Here is a 15,688-nt window from a genome sequence, read left to right as displayed (position 1 = left end):
TAGTAATTTAATTTAAAATGAGTTGCAGTTTTGGATATCAGAATTGTAAGGTATTTAACAATGAAGAAGCAGTTCTTTAGCATACAAGATGTAGTATGATTGTATGATATACAATACAGTACCTACAGTACAGTATACATGGGCTTGCAAACTGATTTTCCAAAAGTGGTTTTGTGAGGTTGGACTTATTTCCTTTTTTTAGCAATATAAGTCTAAATTAATACAGATTTACAATTTGCTTTCTTCAAAATGGTCCCATGTTGTAAGCTGAGATGTTTTGTGGAATAGTTTCCACATACAGAATGTACTGGTTGGAACTTACATTTTGCTTCTCATTTAAGTACACAGTTTAGCCCTAGACCTAGTGCTATACCTAAGCTAAGCATTCTCTAACCAGTCAGATTTGTATTCTTTGCTTTTTTATTAAATGTGCTTTACCTTTTGTAGATAAATTGACAGATTATGAAAATCAAAAAACATGAGATTTATGGATTCATTCATTTTTTTCACGTCAGAGAAAACTGTACTAAGCAAATAATAAGCTTCAAAACCAGAAATCTCAAAGTGGTTTATAATACATAAAAAGCCTACTGTATGTCATGAAGTACAACTAGAGAAAATGACAAAGCCAAGTTAACAAAACGAATACAAAGATACAACAAGCATAACAAATTTTTATGAACATTTTGAAGTTCTTAGGCTAGATTTCAGTCATAGCAGTGAATGCCCTGCTACCCATAAAGTATAGCTGAACAGTCAGAACACATTATAGAGTTTACTATGGCATTTGATGCTTAACATCTGCATACAGTATATACAGTACAGTACTTATCCTGTAGAGAATTACAACTGCTGGTATTGTTAAATAAAAGAGGAATAACATGCTGTTATTAGGTTTATTTTAATAAATGATGAGTCATAGTAGTTTAACAATTATGCAATCAATGTGTCTCTATTAGAAATGCTAAATTATAGTATAACCACCAAAGACAAAATGGTTCTGACATTGTACTACTATGCTTTGTCTTATGTACATAAATTATTAAGTTATAAGTTTATATTAGCTTTAACAACAACCTTATAATTAATTTTTGTATTGTACATTGTAAGCAACCATAATTACAGTATTCTGTTTGTTGAAGTAACCATCAGTGGTCTAATTATCTTATGGTTAGTTTGCAAATTGCTTTATGAATGGAAAGTTGTTCACCTCTTCATAGCCCTCCCAATCATCTTTGTCCCTGGTACCACACTGTAGTTATGAAATTTGGTGCTGAGCAGAAGCTTTTCATTTCTGTTCAAGTAACCAATATGTTTGGATAATCCATGTGGATAAACAGTGTTTAAGAAATCTTGAAGGCTCTAATTATCTCAAGATTAATAGAAACTTTAATCTGCATTAGATGAAATCCTTGAAGAATGTGTATTGAAACAATGAAGGAGCAATAATTGCCACGTCACGTTAGAAGGGCCTGCTGTGGTATTATGGAGGAATGCTCTTTGTAATCACATTTCACAGGACCTCAGAATCAGAAAACTGTTCAAGTAATGAGTTTTCCTTCAACAGATTAACAGCACGACACCTAAGCAGCAGCCTCAGTACTGTATTTAATGTAAGCCTACATAAAATGAATATTAGTTTATTTTTCAGTGGTGTAGTCTGGTGGGGTTGCGGAACTATTACATTTTTCACTGTACATTTTTGTAGGCTCAGAGTTTTCCATTAATGATACATCCTGCTTTTATTATTTTTTCTTAAACATTAAAAAAGAAATAGGTATAGGGAACACTGATGTGACGTACATGTGAGAAATCTTTAAAGGTGATGGCTGAAATTGAAAACTAGCAAAAGGGGTATAATGCTATATGCCATTATAGTATATAGATTTTTTTCACTCACTCAATTACATTTCCTTTAAATAAATAATAATAAAAGCCATTATAAAACTGAAATATTTAATTCATGACACATCATCTCATGCCTTTTTACAATAAAACAAGGCGAAGGCTAAACAACCGAGACAATAACAATTTCAAATGGAATTAAAATCTGTCCTAATAGTTTCAGGGCGAGATTTGAATGCAGGATCTAATATAAGTTGGGAAAAAAGAAAGCTCTAACACTCTGATGATTTGGGATTAAACGTACAGTATAATGAAATAATCATCTGAATGCTTCCTCAGAAAAACCAATCACACAAATACATGCAAGAAATACATATATAGAAATACAGATACATACTGTACTGCATAAGAGAGTTTTGATCCGAGCCCAAATGGTTTAGGATTGCTCAGCACAAATGTCATAACAATAATAACATTACTTTATTAACCCTTTACAATTTCTTGCATCAGGAATATGTCTTTTCGCATACCCCAGCTTGCTCTCCATGAGACACACAGACAGGGAGAGAGCCTGGGGTCAGAGCGCAGGGTCACCCATTGTACAGCGCCCCTGGAGCAGTTGGGGTTCAGGGCCTTGCTCAGGGGCCCAACGGAGTAGGATTCCTCTGCCAGCTGCGGGATTTTAACCGGCAACCTTCTAGCCACAGGCGCAGATCCTTAGCCACAGAGCCACCACTACCATCATGCATCAGTATGAAAAGTGTTCTGCACTCACAAAACCATCTGCATCATCTCCAAACACAGTAAAAACTAACATGTCCTGGTTGCTCAGCAGCTTGTATTTGGTTACGTGCAACAGTGATTGGTTGGGCACTAGCATGCCAGGGTACATTTAGCTTCTTGCACACCAACTCCCTCTGCTCCCTGGCCAGGAGCTCATGAGCTTACAGTCCTGTCAGTAAAAATGGCACCGCTCCTCTGGTTGATGCTAAATCTTATGAAAGTGATTTTGTTCCAGGTGTTTGTTCGGTGCTACAGTATATCAGTCTTCAGTACATTGTGTACGCCGTGAGTACTCCCCCTCGCTGTAAGGTGAACATGAGTGAGGGGGTGGATTCGTTTTGGGTTACCCAAGTAACATTTAATAATAATTTAGTAATTTTGGAAAGAACTAGAATTAATTAGAATTAGAACTGACAATTCATATATTCCTTGTGGCAGGCATTAGTCAATGACCTATTTTGCAATAGCATTAGCTGCATAGTCTTCTCAAAAGTGAAAAAAAGAACTCAGTTAACAGCTAAATCAGGCTGATACTGAACTATACTAAACTGTACTGAAAACCTCAAATTAACTTGGTGCTGCAATTGTTTTGGTACATGAGCAAGGCCAGACTAGAATTTAGCTGTGTCACTGGATAAGTATACAAAGGAATATGCTGAAAGGAGAAGAAAAGGGACACAATGTTTCGGCCGTGGAGCCTTGACACACCTGAAGAAGGCTCCACAGCTGAAACATTATGTCCCTTTTATTCTCCTTTCAGCATGGAATAAACCTTTACCTTTTCCTTTGCAGCGTGTGCATGCTGACACAGCTATGTACTTGAACCTCTTTAACCCAGTATTGAATACCTCGGTTTAATGTCTCATCTATGCTCTCTAGTCCCCATACTGCAGCACTAGTTTGGAAATGTGGAGAAAAGTACTGCTTACTGGATCCACAGCAAGACTTTCAGCTGCAGCACTGATTGCCTGGAGATCTCCACTCCTGATATTACGGATCATCAGCATTATATAGTCTGCTTTGACAGGTTCAACAGGCTTAAAATGGATCATGTAAGAAATACCAGTAGCTATGAATTATGGTATCAATTATCGTGGGTATGCATATTAAATACCTAATCAAAAATGTTTTTTCGATTTATAATTCTGCGTTTTAGTTCATGTGTAGTGTATGAAAGGACGGAATTATATTTGGTAAGACAGTTCTGTCTTCTGTGACATTTGATTGAACAAGGAGCTACTTAAAATTCATAAATCACAATGCATTGCAACACAGCCTCTTAAACTGCATCCTAACAATGAAGGGTGTTCCTTTTGTTATCTATCTCCCTAAAGGATGGTTAGATTTGCAACTCGAAATAAAACGTTTTTCCTATAGTTTTAACAGAATTGTGAAATCTGACAAAGTCATGTGTCAAATATTTTATTTCAGCCTTTTAAGTGTGTGTCTGGTTTTCTATTCACCATACACAGTGCATAAAATTTGTAATTATCTTCACTTGTGGAATAAATGTATACTTCCACAAAGCACAGTACAAGTATTTTTTTAGATTTTTAAGATAGTCTTCATCTTTTGTAATATTGCATTGAATATAATTTTAAACAAGATTTGTAATTACAGTATTATAATTATTTAGAAAATATTGACTTGAATTTGAGCCTTTTCCATTTTCTAAATTTGCATAAATTGGTCCTTTTGTAGATTCCTGTCAGAAACATATTAAACAGGAATATACTGTATATCCTTTGAAGTGGCGTGTTGGTATCAGGACTAAATTCTATCAAGAGAGACCAGACAATGAAGACTGTGCTTAAGATCACTTGGCTATCTTGGCTATGTTTTGAATGTTTAAATAATAATATATCAAGTAAAATTTAAATCTTTATATGGGCCTAAATATTTGCGGGATATTATTATATATAATATCGGCAGGTAAAATAGTGGAATAAATTTTATTTGTTTAATTTGTACTGATGCTAACTGTAAGTCTTCTTTTTAAGCTATGAAGTTGAAACATACTAGAAAATGTCTTGTACTTAAGTTGAGTGTGATACAGTATACGTGTACTTTTGAAGGTGGCATTAGGATAAGAAAAAAAACAGATTGTTACTAAGTCCAAAGTGTGACTCTGCCATTACCCACTGGACAGGAACACTCTTCTGTGACATTAATCGGGAGTGCCTCTTTCTGAATAGCCCAAGGTGTACTTCTAGGATATAAGCAGGTAATGTCACAATGCAGAGCGTTTGGTTTTGGAGTCCTGAGCAGAAACTGGATATATTGTACAACAGTAGTGGATCAAAAGCAAAACTTAAAGATGACCAAAAATATACAGTATGTGTTTCTGAATTATCCCAGAATTCATTTATCTCTTATTAGACACTGATAAAAAAAAGCCACACCGCTTGTATTGATCACAACAATGTTAAAGATCAAGTACTGCATGAATTGAATTCAATCATTCTTAATTACAATGTGAAAGAGTACAGTATAATCTTTCATCATATTGTCAAATGCATTTGACATTGCCGGTAAATGACATGACCTGCAATAGACTCCTCCCTTCATGGTTAGGTTCCGGCTCACAGAGCTATAAGACTATGTTATTGGAAATGGACAGATGATACATCGGAAAGGAATGATAATTGTGCACTTAAAAAGGCTAATCCAGTACATTCTAAAAATCTGAACTGTATACTTCCCTAAAATTGTGCTGTTAATTTCATGCTGTGAAATATATTTACAGCAATTGTGGATCAATTAGGTTGCAGCTTTCACCACATTGAGTGTCTCCTCAGCAGGGATTTTGTAAATAGGTTCACTGGTGCTGTTTGGCTCCTTGAAAAATGTTTAAATGTGTGGGAGGGAAAAGTGTAAGAAAACAGTCCTGAAAAAAACTGACTTGGCAAAGACACTCGTCAGTTTTTGTAAATGCATCATTTTGCACAGGATGATAGAAAAACTGTTGAGAAATGATTGTTTCAGTAATTAAATTTCTGGTATTAATTTAATTTTTTCATATTTATGGATTGTTTCAGGACATTCACAGGAAACCATTTTGTTTTATATATCCTTTTTTATTAAGACAGTATTTGTAGCACAAAACAAATATGAAATCCATTTTTTGTTTGATGTGCTGACGTAAGCCTCACTAAATCAAGTTAGTTATGGCTGGTGTTCATACAGACATGTTGTGTCTGCAAGCACATCACAGCTTTTTAGAAGCAAGCAGACGGCAATTGACAAAGTAGCTGTGTGAATCGTTTTGGGTGGGTAGTTTGATAGTTTAAGTACAAATTAAACTTTTTGTGTGACACATACAGTATACGGCCCCAAGAACAACAGAAAATGCTGAGTCATTCAGTACAATCCTAAGACAAGGTTGTACTGACTGACTGGAAAATTAATACCCATTTGTACTTATCAAGGCAGTTAACTACAAACAAATCTGTCTTCTATCCATTCTGGATAAAATTGGGGAAATATTAATAAGCAAATTAAGATGTCTGGCTTTTGCCTAACTCCAGCAGTATAATAATGTGCATGTTTAATTCTTTTGATTTCATGAAGGGCAATCTTAAAAAAATAATGACCTACTCTGTATTTCTGTACAGGTAGCCTTCCTGGCAGCTGAGAAGCGCTGCCTATATGTAGGTAACATTTCTGAGTACAAATGAGTCAAATGTTGCTCTTGTGAATCTATGATTTAATCTTTCAGTACTCATAACATTAAACAGTGCAGCCTTTCATCTTAAACCTCTCATCTGCTCAACATGAAACAAGAGCTTCAGGTGAATGACGTCGATAGACACTGTAGCTGAAAGAGACCCTCGTCTCTCAAATTATCCTGGTAACAAGTCTACCAATTAAAAAGTTTCTGATGGAGATTATTAATATCTACCTTGTGTGCAGATTCTTTCTGGCATTGCAGTTCTGAGGGGATTTGGTTTCTCATGGGGAATTACAAGATCTCAGGCCGCATTATCGTGCACTTGCATGTGCGCACTCAAAGTCAAAAAAGCACAAGAAAAATTAACTTGCCTGGGCCTGTTCAAGTTAAATCCAAGTTCAGAGGATTTGTTGTTGTTGAGGCGTCAGATTATGGGTTCAAACTGAGCTCCAACGTTTTTGGCATGTCAAAAGAACCTCTAATGAGGCTAATCCTATAGCACATTCCAGGTACCTAATGGGCCTGGGCTCTTTGCTTACTTTAAACTCACTTGTTTAAGAATTGAACGAACAAGTTGTTAAATGGGCAGTCATGAGCAAGGTTAACAGAAGAGAAACCAGCAGTGGAGTCTTGGTTGTGATCTATAGAAGGCAACTCCATTAAAGCTGAACAAGTGAAAAGGTAAATATTGTTATTTTCAATCTAGTAATTTTATGAGACTCTGACAACAAATATTATTATAAAACTGAAAATGCAGTGCAATTGCACTGGCTCAATATAAGATTTTTGGATTTCATATTTCGCTGTGTTTTATTAATATGGGGAATGTTTCTTACCCATAACTTTCATGTGACAATTTTCATCACAGCATTGCTTTCATTAAATATTTGCATATCTTTATTGCTAGATTGTTCTTCTTATGGAAGTAAAAAGTGATTATTGTTTTATATATGAACTATAGATGGAGATTCTTCTATTTTCAGTTAAACTCTTTCAGTCTGTTTAGGATTAGTCATGTCAGAAAAGTCATCTAGAACATGGGGAATATAGTTTTGTCATGTTTTTGTGTTTGTTTTTGAACAACTATGAGTCAAAACCATGTGAGCAAAATGTTTTATGTTTAAACATAAGGGAAATGCAGTCTTAATCCATTTAAATAGAATCTTTTGATATTTTTCAAGGATATTGAGATATAAACTAGATTATCTGGCAGTAATCTAGAACCCAAATTACTGGTCCCTGTAATATTTATTTACTGTAATTATTTTTATGATTCTTTGTCTCTGTGATTCTTGGGATGTTCATTATTTAATGTGAATACCTAAGAAAAATGTCCCACTTTGATTTTCACTTTTATTTACGGTACATAATGCAATATAAACACTGTACAAACAGCATAACTCTAGGTATATACTATATGCATTGATTTAAAGTTGCAATATTTTTACTTCCACATTATAATTATTAACTATATTCTAAATATGGTTTTATCCTTTTGGTGTGGGCAAAATGACAAAACATAACATTATGCATAGGTAAGTTTCCCTTTTTAAATTAAATAATTAAAATAATTCATATGCCTATTTCAGACTTCCTGGACACACATTCAGTTAATTTCCAAACTGAAAAGTAATGTTATTTCCAAAAGGAGTCTAATGACATCCATCTCATAGGGGAGACTATTTTTTGCAATACTAAGAGAGTGAATAAATTTGAGTTTTAAAGATGTGTCTCCAATGGGAATAAGAAACCTCTGTCAAGAAACTCCTACATCCTGAAGCCAGCACTGGGTTTGTTGCTTGTAATTGGCAGATTTGTCAGTGTTTTACAGTGCTGTTTTTCAAATACCACAAAACAAACCATGTAGACTGAAACACATCTATTCAAGAACATAAAAAGATCTTAATACAGACTCACGAGAAATAAAGCACCATCCATTCAATTCTTGGCTTCCTGTAAGCAATTACTCATATAGAAAGATCAAAATATGCTGGAAGCAGTCATCTTCATAAATCACAACAATTAATCACAAGACTGTCAATTATTCCACTATAGACTGCAATCAGACATTTTCAGAATTCATTAGTAAGGGTGAAAGGGTGATGAAAATTAGGTTATTCATAATCATCCTCCTGAGTTCTGCATCAAATGTTAGAAAATACCTGACCTGAGCTATTTCATTAAAATTGTCTGACGTAGACAAAACTGTTAGAACCATTCTTTTTAAAATTCGTAACAATGTTATTTGGTGAATGCTGAATTTGAAAGCATTTTATGGCATCAAAAAAATAAATAAGAGAAATATAGATACTGCTGAGTATTTTTTGAGAAAAAGGAAAACTTGTCATTCGGCAAATTTCAGTTAATATGTGTCAATATAAAAAGGCAAAGGTAATAAATAATAAACCAAAGATTGAAATAGTAGTAATAATAGGAATTTATATCTTAATCATCTGATAGTGACTCACTCAGAAATCATTTATAGTGTTTGACCAGAAAACGATGATTTGATCTGCAATTTCCCTCACGGGATTAATAAGGTATCTATCTATCCGTGATCTATCCATGTCAGGCTGGCTGATCCATGTTTTGTATTTCAGTTATTACTTTGTGGTAAATTCATTATTTTTCTTTTCTGCGTACTTGACATTGCATCCTTAATGTTAACTGTTACCTAATATTAAAACAAGATATCAAAAAGTGTAATCGTTGTTGTATTACAACTGCAAAATGACACGTTTTTATTGCAGTCATAATAATAATAATAATAATAATTGCTTACACTTATATAGTGCTTTTCTGGACACTCCACCCAAAGTGCTCTACAGATAATGGGGACTCCCTTCCTCCACAACCAATGTGCAGCCCAACTGAATGATGCGACGGCAGCCATAGTGCGCCAGAACGCTCACCACACATCAGCTATTAGTAGGGAGGAATTAATTGAACTGATTGAAAACCCTGTTTGGAGATGATATCTTTATGATGTTCTCTAGATTTTCATACGTACTTAGGAGTGTCATATTTCATAAATTCTGTTTGATGAACGAAATTTGTCTTTTGATTGTTGTTATGTTAATTTTGAAGGCGATGCAGTCATGATCGGTGCTGTGTGGGACAAATTTACACCTCTTAGCTGGAGTAGCAATACATTCATACTGTACATTGTCAGACAGCTGTATTCTGACATGCTGAGTCATGGTGGCCAGATCGCTCTGAAAAAGTATCCCCTGTCACATTTTGGTGAGTTATGATCTGTCAAAGGAATTCTCATATTAGGGTAAGTGTTTGGCACAGACAAGCAAACTCACATTTGGGACAGCAGAGGGTCCTGTGTAAGTAGGCTGGCAGGCGATGATGGAATATGAAAAATTATGAGCTGTTTTTAGAGAATAAAGGGTTGGAGAATCTCAGTTTAGGAGCTCCTGAGCTCCTCACAGAAGCTCAGAGAGCTGTGTTTGAGAGAAAGCAGTGTTCTGTCACCTGACTAAACAAGTCATAAATCTTCCACATAGCCAGCCAAGTGGTTTCTTCTGTACAAATCTCAGATTACATTATTTCACCGAAAACATATTGTGCTATAGAAAAGAAGGCATTACACCTCAAAATCACTTCTTCTTGTAGGTTTACTTAAAATTCATATTAAAGTATTCTTGAAATGTTCCACAGGGTCACATAGAGTATTTTTAACGTAATTTGTATTTCTTTAACCTGTGTTGTTTTAACCATGTTTCTTCACAATGTAAAGGACTAAGGACTGAACTGGGAGCAGTATGATATGACCAAGCACCCTGTAAGGGGTATTTATACAGTATTTATACTAAGATTTATATGCAGATTTCTGTCCGAAGCCACATCAGTAAAATCAGATTTTTTTAGCAAAGCGAAAACCAAAAGTTAACCTTGGTATGCATTTAGAACTTACTGTACTGTATGTAACATGTAGATCCTGTTAGAGTGAACCTTGAACATTATCGTCTGCACCAGTATTGGTAAAAACACTTGTAATTGGTGAGCTTGTCAAACAAATAATCAAATGCAGGCCTTTAATAAAAAAAAAATCAGATTAAGATACATTTATTCAAATGCACAGAAAACACCCTATAGATACAGATTCCAGAAGAGAACACATACTGTCTAAGCACGTTTGACCTCTAATGGGCTATTAAACATATGGAATGATCAAGCTATGCTTGAAGCAGTTTTCTAAAATCTGATATGTTGCCTTCCTAAATGAATTTCAAAAGTTAACCTTGGGCTGTGTGTGACCTGTACCATCCATTCTGTCTTCTTTTTAGGTAAAACATAAAAATATATGATTACGGGCATGACGTATTTAGTTTGTACCTGTCTAAGATGTTCTTTGAAAATAGCTTGTTTTACAAATACTGTGAACGTTTTACATTACTTACATTACTAAAATCATGTGAAAATGTCTGAATCCTTTTAGTTGTGGTTTACTGTGATATACTGTATTTCATGATAAAGTACATCCTTCATACTGTGCCATCAAACAGTTAAACATTAACTTTGTACTCCTGTTTCTGTTTAAATGTGATTAAGCAGCAATTTAGAATTAAAGGTGTGGGTATCAGGTTATTTTAGGACTGTAGGTGTTTGATATCTATAATTTTCTTTTTCAATTGCTTTCAATGAGATGTAAACCCTCTTCTTCCCTGTTTGTTCTACAGGCACAAAAATCCTGGATAGAGAGGGCGTTCAGCAAGCGAGAATGTGTGCATATCATAGTGAGCGCAAAAGACCACTATAGGTAAGTCAAGGTGTCTTGATTTCTATCGATCACAATAATTTTCAGTTCATAACTGAAGCGTGAAGAAGTACCAGACCCTAACTAACACCACTCACCGGATTGCCATTGGGACTTTCAGTGTCAGCTCTGCCCCTTCGGCACCTGCGGGCGTGCACAAGGCAACAATTTGTCGTAAGCGGTCTATAGAATCCCAAACAACAACATAATCCAGTCAAAACAACACAGTTCTTTGTTATACCCCACTCCATACACTCCATACGCATGTTCTGACACCTAATTCCTTTCAAATGACCTCCCTGGACTTTAGCTAAATTAACAATAGCTTGTGCTGACATTGTACATGGTTCCATTCTTTGTTGTTATTCATTAATCGATAAAAACAATCTTCTACCAATTCAGTGAACATGAAACCTGGACACCTTTAGTCTGTCGTGTATTAATTCTTAAACTAGGGTTTTTAGGCTTTAAAGCAAGTCCTCATGAGGATTTGTAGGGCAGAAAGAAATGGTAATGAGAAATAGACAAAAAACAGGAAGACAAAGAATCAGCACTTATAACAACACTTACCTAGCCATTTTTAAGAATAATTTTTAATCCCAGGATTACGACATCTGTTATATTATTCCTTAACCAGAAGTGAAATGTTGCCTGTTGGCACCATTGATTTCATTAAGAAAAATTTTCAGGGTGTTGATAGTTGTACAGTACTGGATGTACTTTGGACTAGAATGGATTACAACAATAATCCCACATTTATAAAATAATAACCATATTCAGTTTAGCTTTGATGACATTTATGAAATTATACAAGTTGTATACAATTATACATGTTGTATTTTATAAATATTGCACATTCAATATCTGTCTCCTGCATCGATAGTGTGCAGAAGAATTTAATTTAAAACTATTGCTCTATACGAATGTGCCATTTCACAATGAAACTGCTGTCAAAACTGTCAAAAATCTTTGTAATGACTATATACAGGTATTTCCATTTTATTCTGCTTTTTACCAATTTTTTTAATGAACCACATTCTTTGAAACTAAGTTTGTTTTTCAGCAACAGAATATTTTTTCACAGGTTATGCTTCTTAGTTCTGTGTGTGTCTTTGAAAATAATGGACTGCATTTTCTCTGTGGCTATGTTGCTGGTGTACAGTAATTCCTTTACTTTGGAACAGCAGTTAACCTGTAGTAATGTCTCAGAAAACCGTATGGTAAAGTCTTATTTTTGTTAAAAAAATGTTTTACAAGAATTCATCAGAAAGGGTTTTTAATCTTTTATCTATGCCTCTAAGAATAACAATCCACTATAATCATACCATCATTACCATAGTCTTGGAGTCATTCACATTTTCTACTGATTCTGTTTCAGACACAATTTGTGTCAGTTTAACATACATTAAAGTATTGGTTATTATTTAATTAGTTTACTCCTAAATCCATTGCAAAACTTTTTGGCATATTAAAGACTACAAGGTGGTGAAAAAATAAGGGTTGGAAAATAAAAATACATGTGATCTTTTTCCTGGTACAGTACCAGTAGCCTGCAGTATTTTCTAAGTATATATACAGTATATTACAGAATTAAAGTGTAATATTGTGTCATATACTGTAAGTGTGATATACAGTGCATCATAATTTTAGGTATTGATGTCATTTAAGCAAAAAACAGTAAGAACAGAAAACGGTAAAACGTTGACATATGTATATTGTCTACCCTTCAAGATCATTGAATCTGATTTGTTAGCATCTCAGAGAATACTCCCACTCAACATATGTGGAAGAAAGAGATTTATTTATACAAACAATTGGCAGCAAAAAGCTAAGAGGATCCTCATCAGTTTTAATTGTATACAGCCAGTGAAAAATGTCAGAATGTTCTGTTTTATCCTCTCAGATATTGCTAAATGATTGTAAAACTCTTGGTGGCTATATAACTCTACAGTATATACAGTAATTTATGCATTCAACAATGTAGTAAATACAATAAATATAGATTCCACTGGCAGTTGAAAACAAATATTAATGTTAGCTTTAAGTTTCCTAGGCTTTCTTAAAAAGCATTACAGTAAATAATGGAGAAATATCAAATATCATTCTTTGGTTTTGTGTTTTTTACCCCACAAAAAAAATGATCGGACAAATGTCCTGCCTTTCTAAGCCCATATCAGTTTCTGTTTGATCAGTATCATTGCGACTGTTGTGTCAACATTTGCAGTTCTCAGGGCTTCAAAGCAAGGAGCAGAACAATGAATAGAAGATGTGGTGTTTACTGAGCTTTAAATGGTCTGAGAGACAAATCACATCAAATCAAAAAAGGCTGCCTACATACAAAAAGACAAAAAAGACAAAGGAGACCTTCTGGGAAGATTGACTAGAAAATAATCAAGAGTCATCAACTGTCCAGAAATACAGGATGATGATGATGAATATTATTATAAATATAAGTAATAGTTATTATTAATGAAAATTATCCCTTTGGAGCATCCGGTTTTATAGGAAAGGAGACTTGTGTTCTGTTTTGTTTAAGACTCAGGTTTAACTCTTGTTTAGGCATTATATACAGTAGGATACAGTAGTTAGCAGTCTGAATTTTTCTCAGTGATCAGGACGTACTGTAGGCTTCTGAGGCTCCTCGTTTGTAAATAACGCTATGTTTTATGTTGTATGTTGGGTTGTGTGTTATCTAGATTAGGTGGGTAGCTGCGTTAGCATGCCTAGGTTGCGAAGGAACAACTAATAGGTTTATTCCATGCTGAAAAGAGAAGAAAGAAAACACGTTTCAGCTGTGGAGCCTTCTTCAGGTGTCAAGAAGACACCCAAATATGGCTCCACAGCTGAAATGTTGTGTTTTCGTTCTTGTCTCTTCGGCGTGGAACAAATCTATTACTTGTTCCTGTGTGTTATTTAGTTTGCTTTATTGTAATTGTTAATAATTGTTTGTTTACCCTAGCTTGGCACTTATTTATTGTTATTTCACCAGAGCTGTGCCAGAAAAAAAAAACAGCTCAAGTGCCTCTAGCTATACCAACCTCTCAGGTATATTCTTGGCATATCTTGATCTAATTATTTATTATAATGATTGATTATCCTAGTTTATGTCTTATAATTATGTAATTTGTTACAATATAGTTTAAATGAGGGTTGACTAAATAAAAATCAGTTGACTTAGAATGGACCTCAAAGAGCCTTGTATAGTTGTATGAATTGAATTAATCAATAGTACCTTTATTAATCACCTTATGTTTGGCTTACTTTTGATGGAACCTTTTGATTATTATTTGAAGTGGATTAATTATTTACACAATTACTTCATCCAACACGGAAAAAGTCACAGTCAAGAGGAGACTTATTGATATGAACAAGCATCACAATCTAATAAATGTATTTGACTGACAGTTTTTTCCAAAGCAACGTCCCATCATGGTTTCTGACACCCCCTGATTCTGCTGCATTGTGCTCTTGCAGGTGCTGCTGCGGACGTCTTATAGGACAGCATGTTGGACTTCCCCCGAGCATCTCATCCAGTCAGAATGACAAAAATGAAAGGCTCGCCAAAAACGACAGCTTACCGGAGAAATGGTCGATCAGCAAGCACACACAGCTCAGCCCCACGGACGCATTTGGAACCATCGAATTCCAAGGAGGTGGACATTCAAACAAAGCAATGGTGAATGTATATGTTTTCCTTGTCTCTGGAGTTGCTTAATTAAGCCCGTAGACAGTGCAATGTGCGGCTCCTGAGTGGTTCAACTGGTAAAGGCTCCCTGAGAACACATGGAAAGATACAGCTATCTGACTATAACCAGTGTCATTCTGCTTGTGCACTGCCACCAGAGATAGCACTGGGATGTGTCAGAGCTCTCTCTTTTCCCATCAAAACAGCTACTTCTTCCACTGCCTGAACACGAGCAGGTATGCGGTTGATGTCAGTGAAAATGATTTCAGAGTGTCGAAAGATGGAAGGCCTGTATGAGGCTCCTCTCTGTCCCCCTTCATTCTGCCTATGTAGGGAACAGGGGTCACCACTGGGAGCTGAGACAATTACTGAATATTCCAAACGGGGGGAAAATACATAAGAAAAAATTATTAGCAATGGTAAATTTTGTAGGAGAACCGACACATGACGACCAAATTTTTTTTTACTCTGGTACACTATTGCTCCACTTTTTCATCTTCAACTCAAATTCAATTGAAAGTCAAAAACTTGGTCCAACTTAGGATGTCACTTGTTCTATGATTTCCTGGTTGATATATTAGAATTGCTTTCTGAAATTGGCAATTCTTCTTGAAAAATGAAATAGAACACATTGAAAATTACCTACTATTTCCTACTATTCTGAAGAACATGATTTAATATTGATTGGTATGAGACGTAATGTTTGTGGGGAAAAGGAAACAGCAAAGTAAGGCCATAAGTAATGTTTTCAAGTAGAATTTGAAAGCAATCACTTGACTAGAATCATTGTTTTACAAAAATATCCTCATTAGTTATAATGTTTGACTTTATTAAGAGTCAGTATGTACTGTGGCCTCTGTCTCGCTATGTAATTATTACACCCTATACATAGTGTTATGCATATTATACAATATAAACATCTAAATAATTAACTAAT

At 34.9% G+C, this 15,688-nt stretch overlaps 1 protein-coding gene and 1 long non-coding RNA gene across 9 annotated transcripts in view; one reads left to right on the top strand and one right to left on the bottom strand.

Moving 5' to 3' along the window:
- LOC138237732 (uncharacterized) overlaps nt 1-15,688 on the bottom strand; it is a 117,830-nt gene that overhangs the window by 18,797 nt on the left and 83,345 nt on the right. The gene's annotated exons all lie outside the window — the stretch shown is intronic.
- Nucleotides 1-15,688, top strand: part of trpm3 (transient receptor potential cation channel, subfamily M, member 3) — a 227,348-nt gene that overhangs the window by 134,575 nt on the left and 77,085 nt on the right. For all 8 annotated transcript variants that reach the window (XM_015367507.2, XM_015367487.2, XM_069187305.1 and 5 more), the window contains exons 2-3: nt 10,990-11,069; nt 14,541-14,742. In XM_015367507.2, coding sequence (XP_015222993.1) covers nt 10,990-11,069; nt 14,541-14,742 — 282 coding nt within the window. The remainder of the gene's footprint in view (nt 1-10,989; nt 11,070-14,540; nt 14,743-15,688) is intronic.

The sequence above is a fragment of the Lepisosteus oculatus genome, chromosome 3 (genome assembly GCF_040954835.1).
Source record: "Lepisosteus oculatus isolate fLepOcu1 chromosome 3, fLepOcu1.hap2, whole genome shotgun sequence".
NCBI classification, from domain to species: Eukaryota; Metazoa; Chordata; class Actinopteri; order Semionotiformes; family Lepisosteidae; genus Lepisosteus; species Lepisosteus oculatus.
The sequence above is the reverse complement of the archived record's forward strand: the minus strand, read 5'-3'. Positions and strand labels throughout refer to the sequence as shown.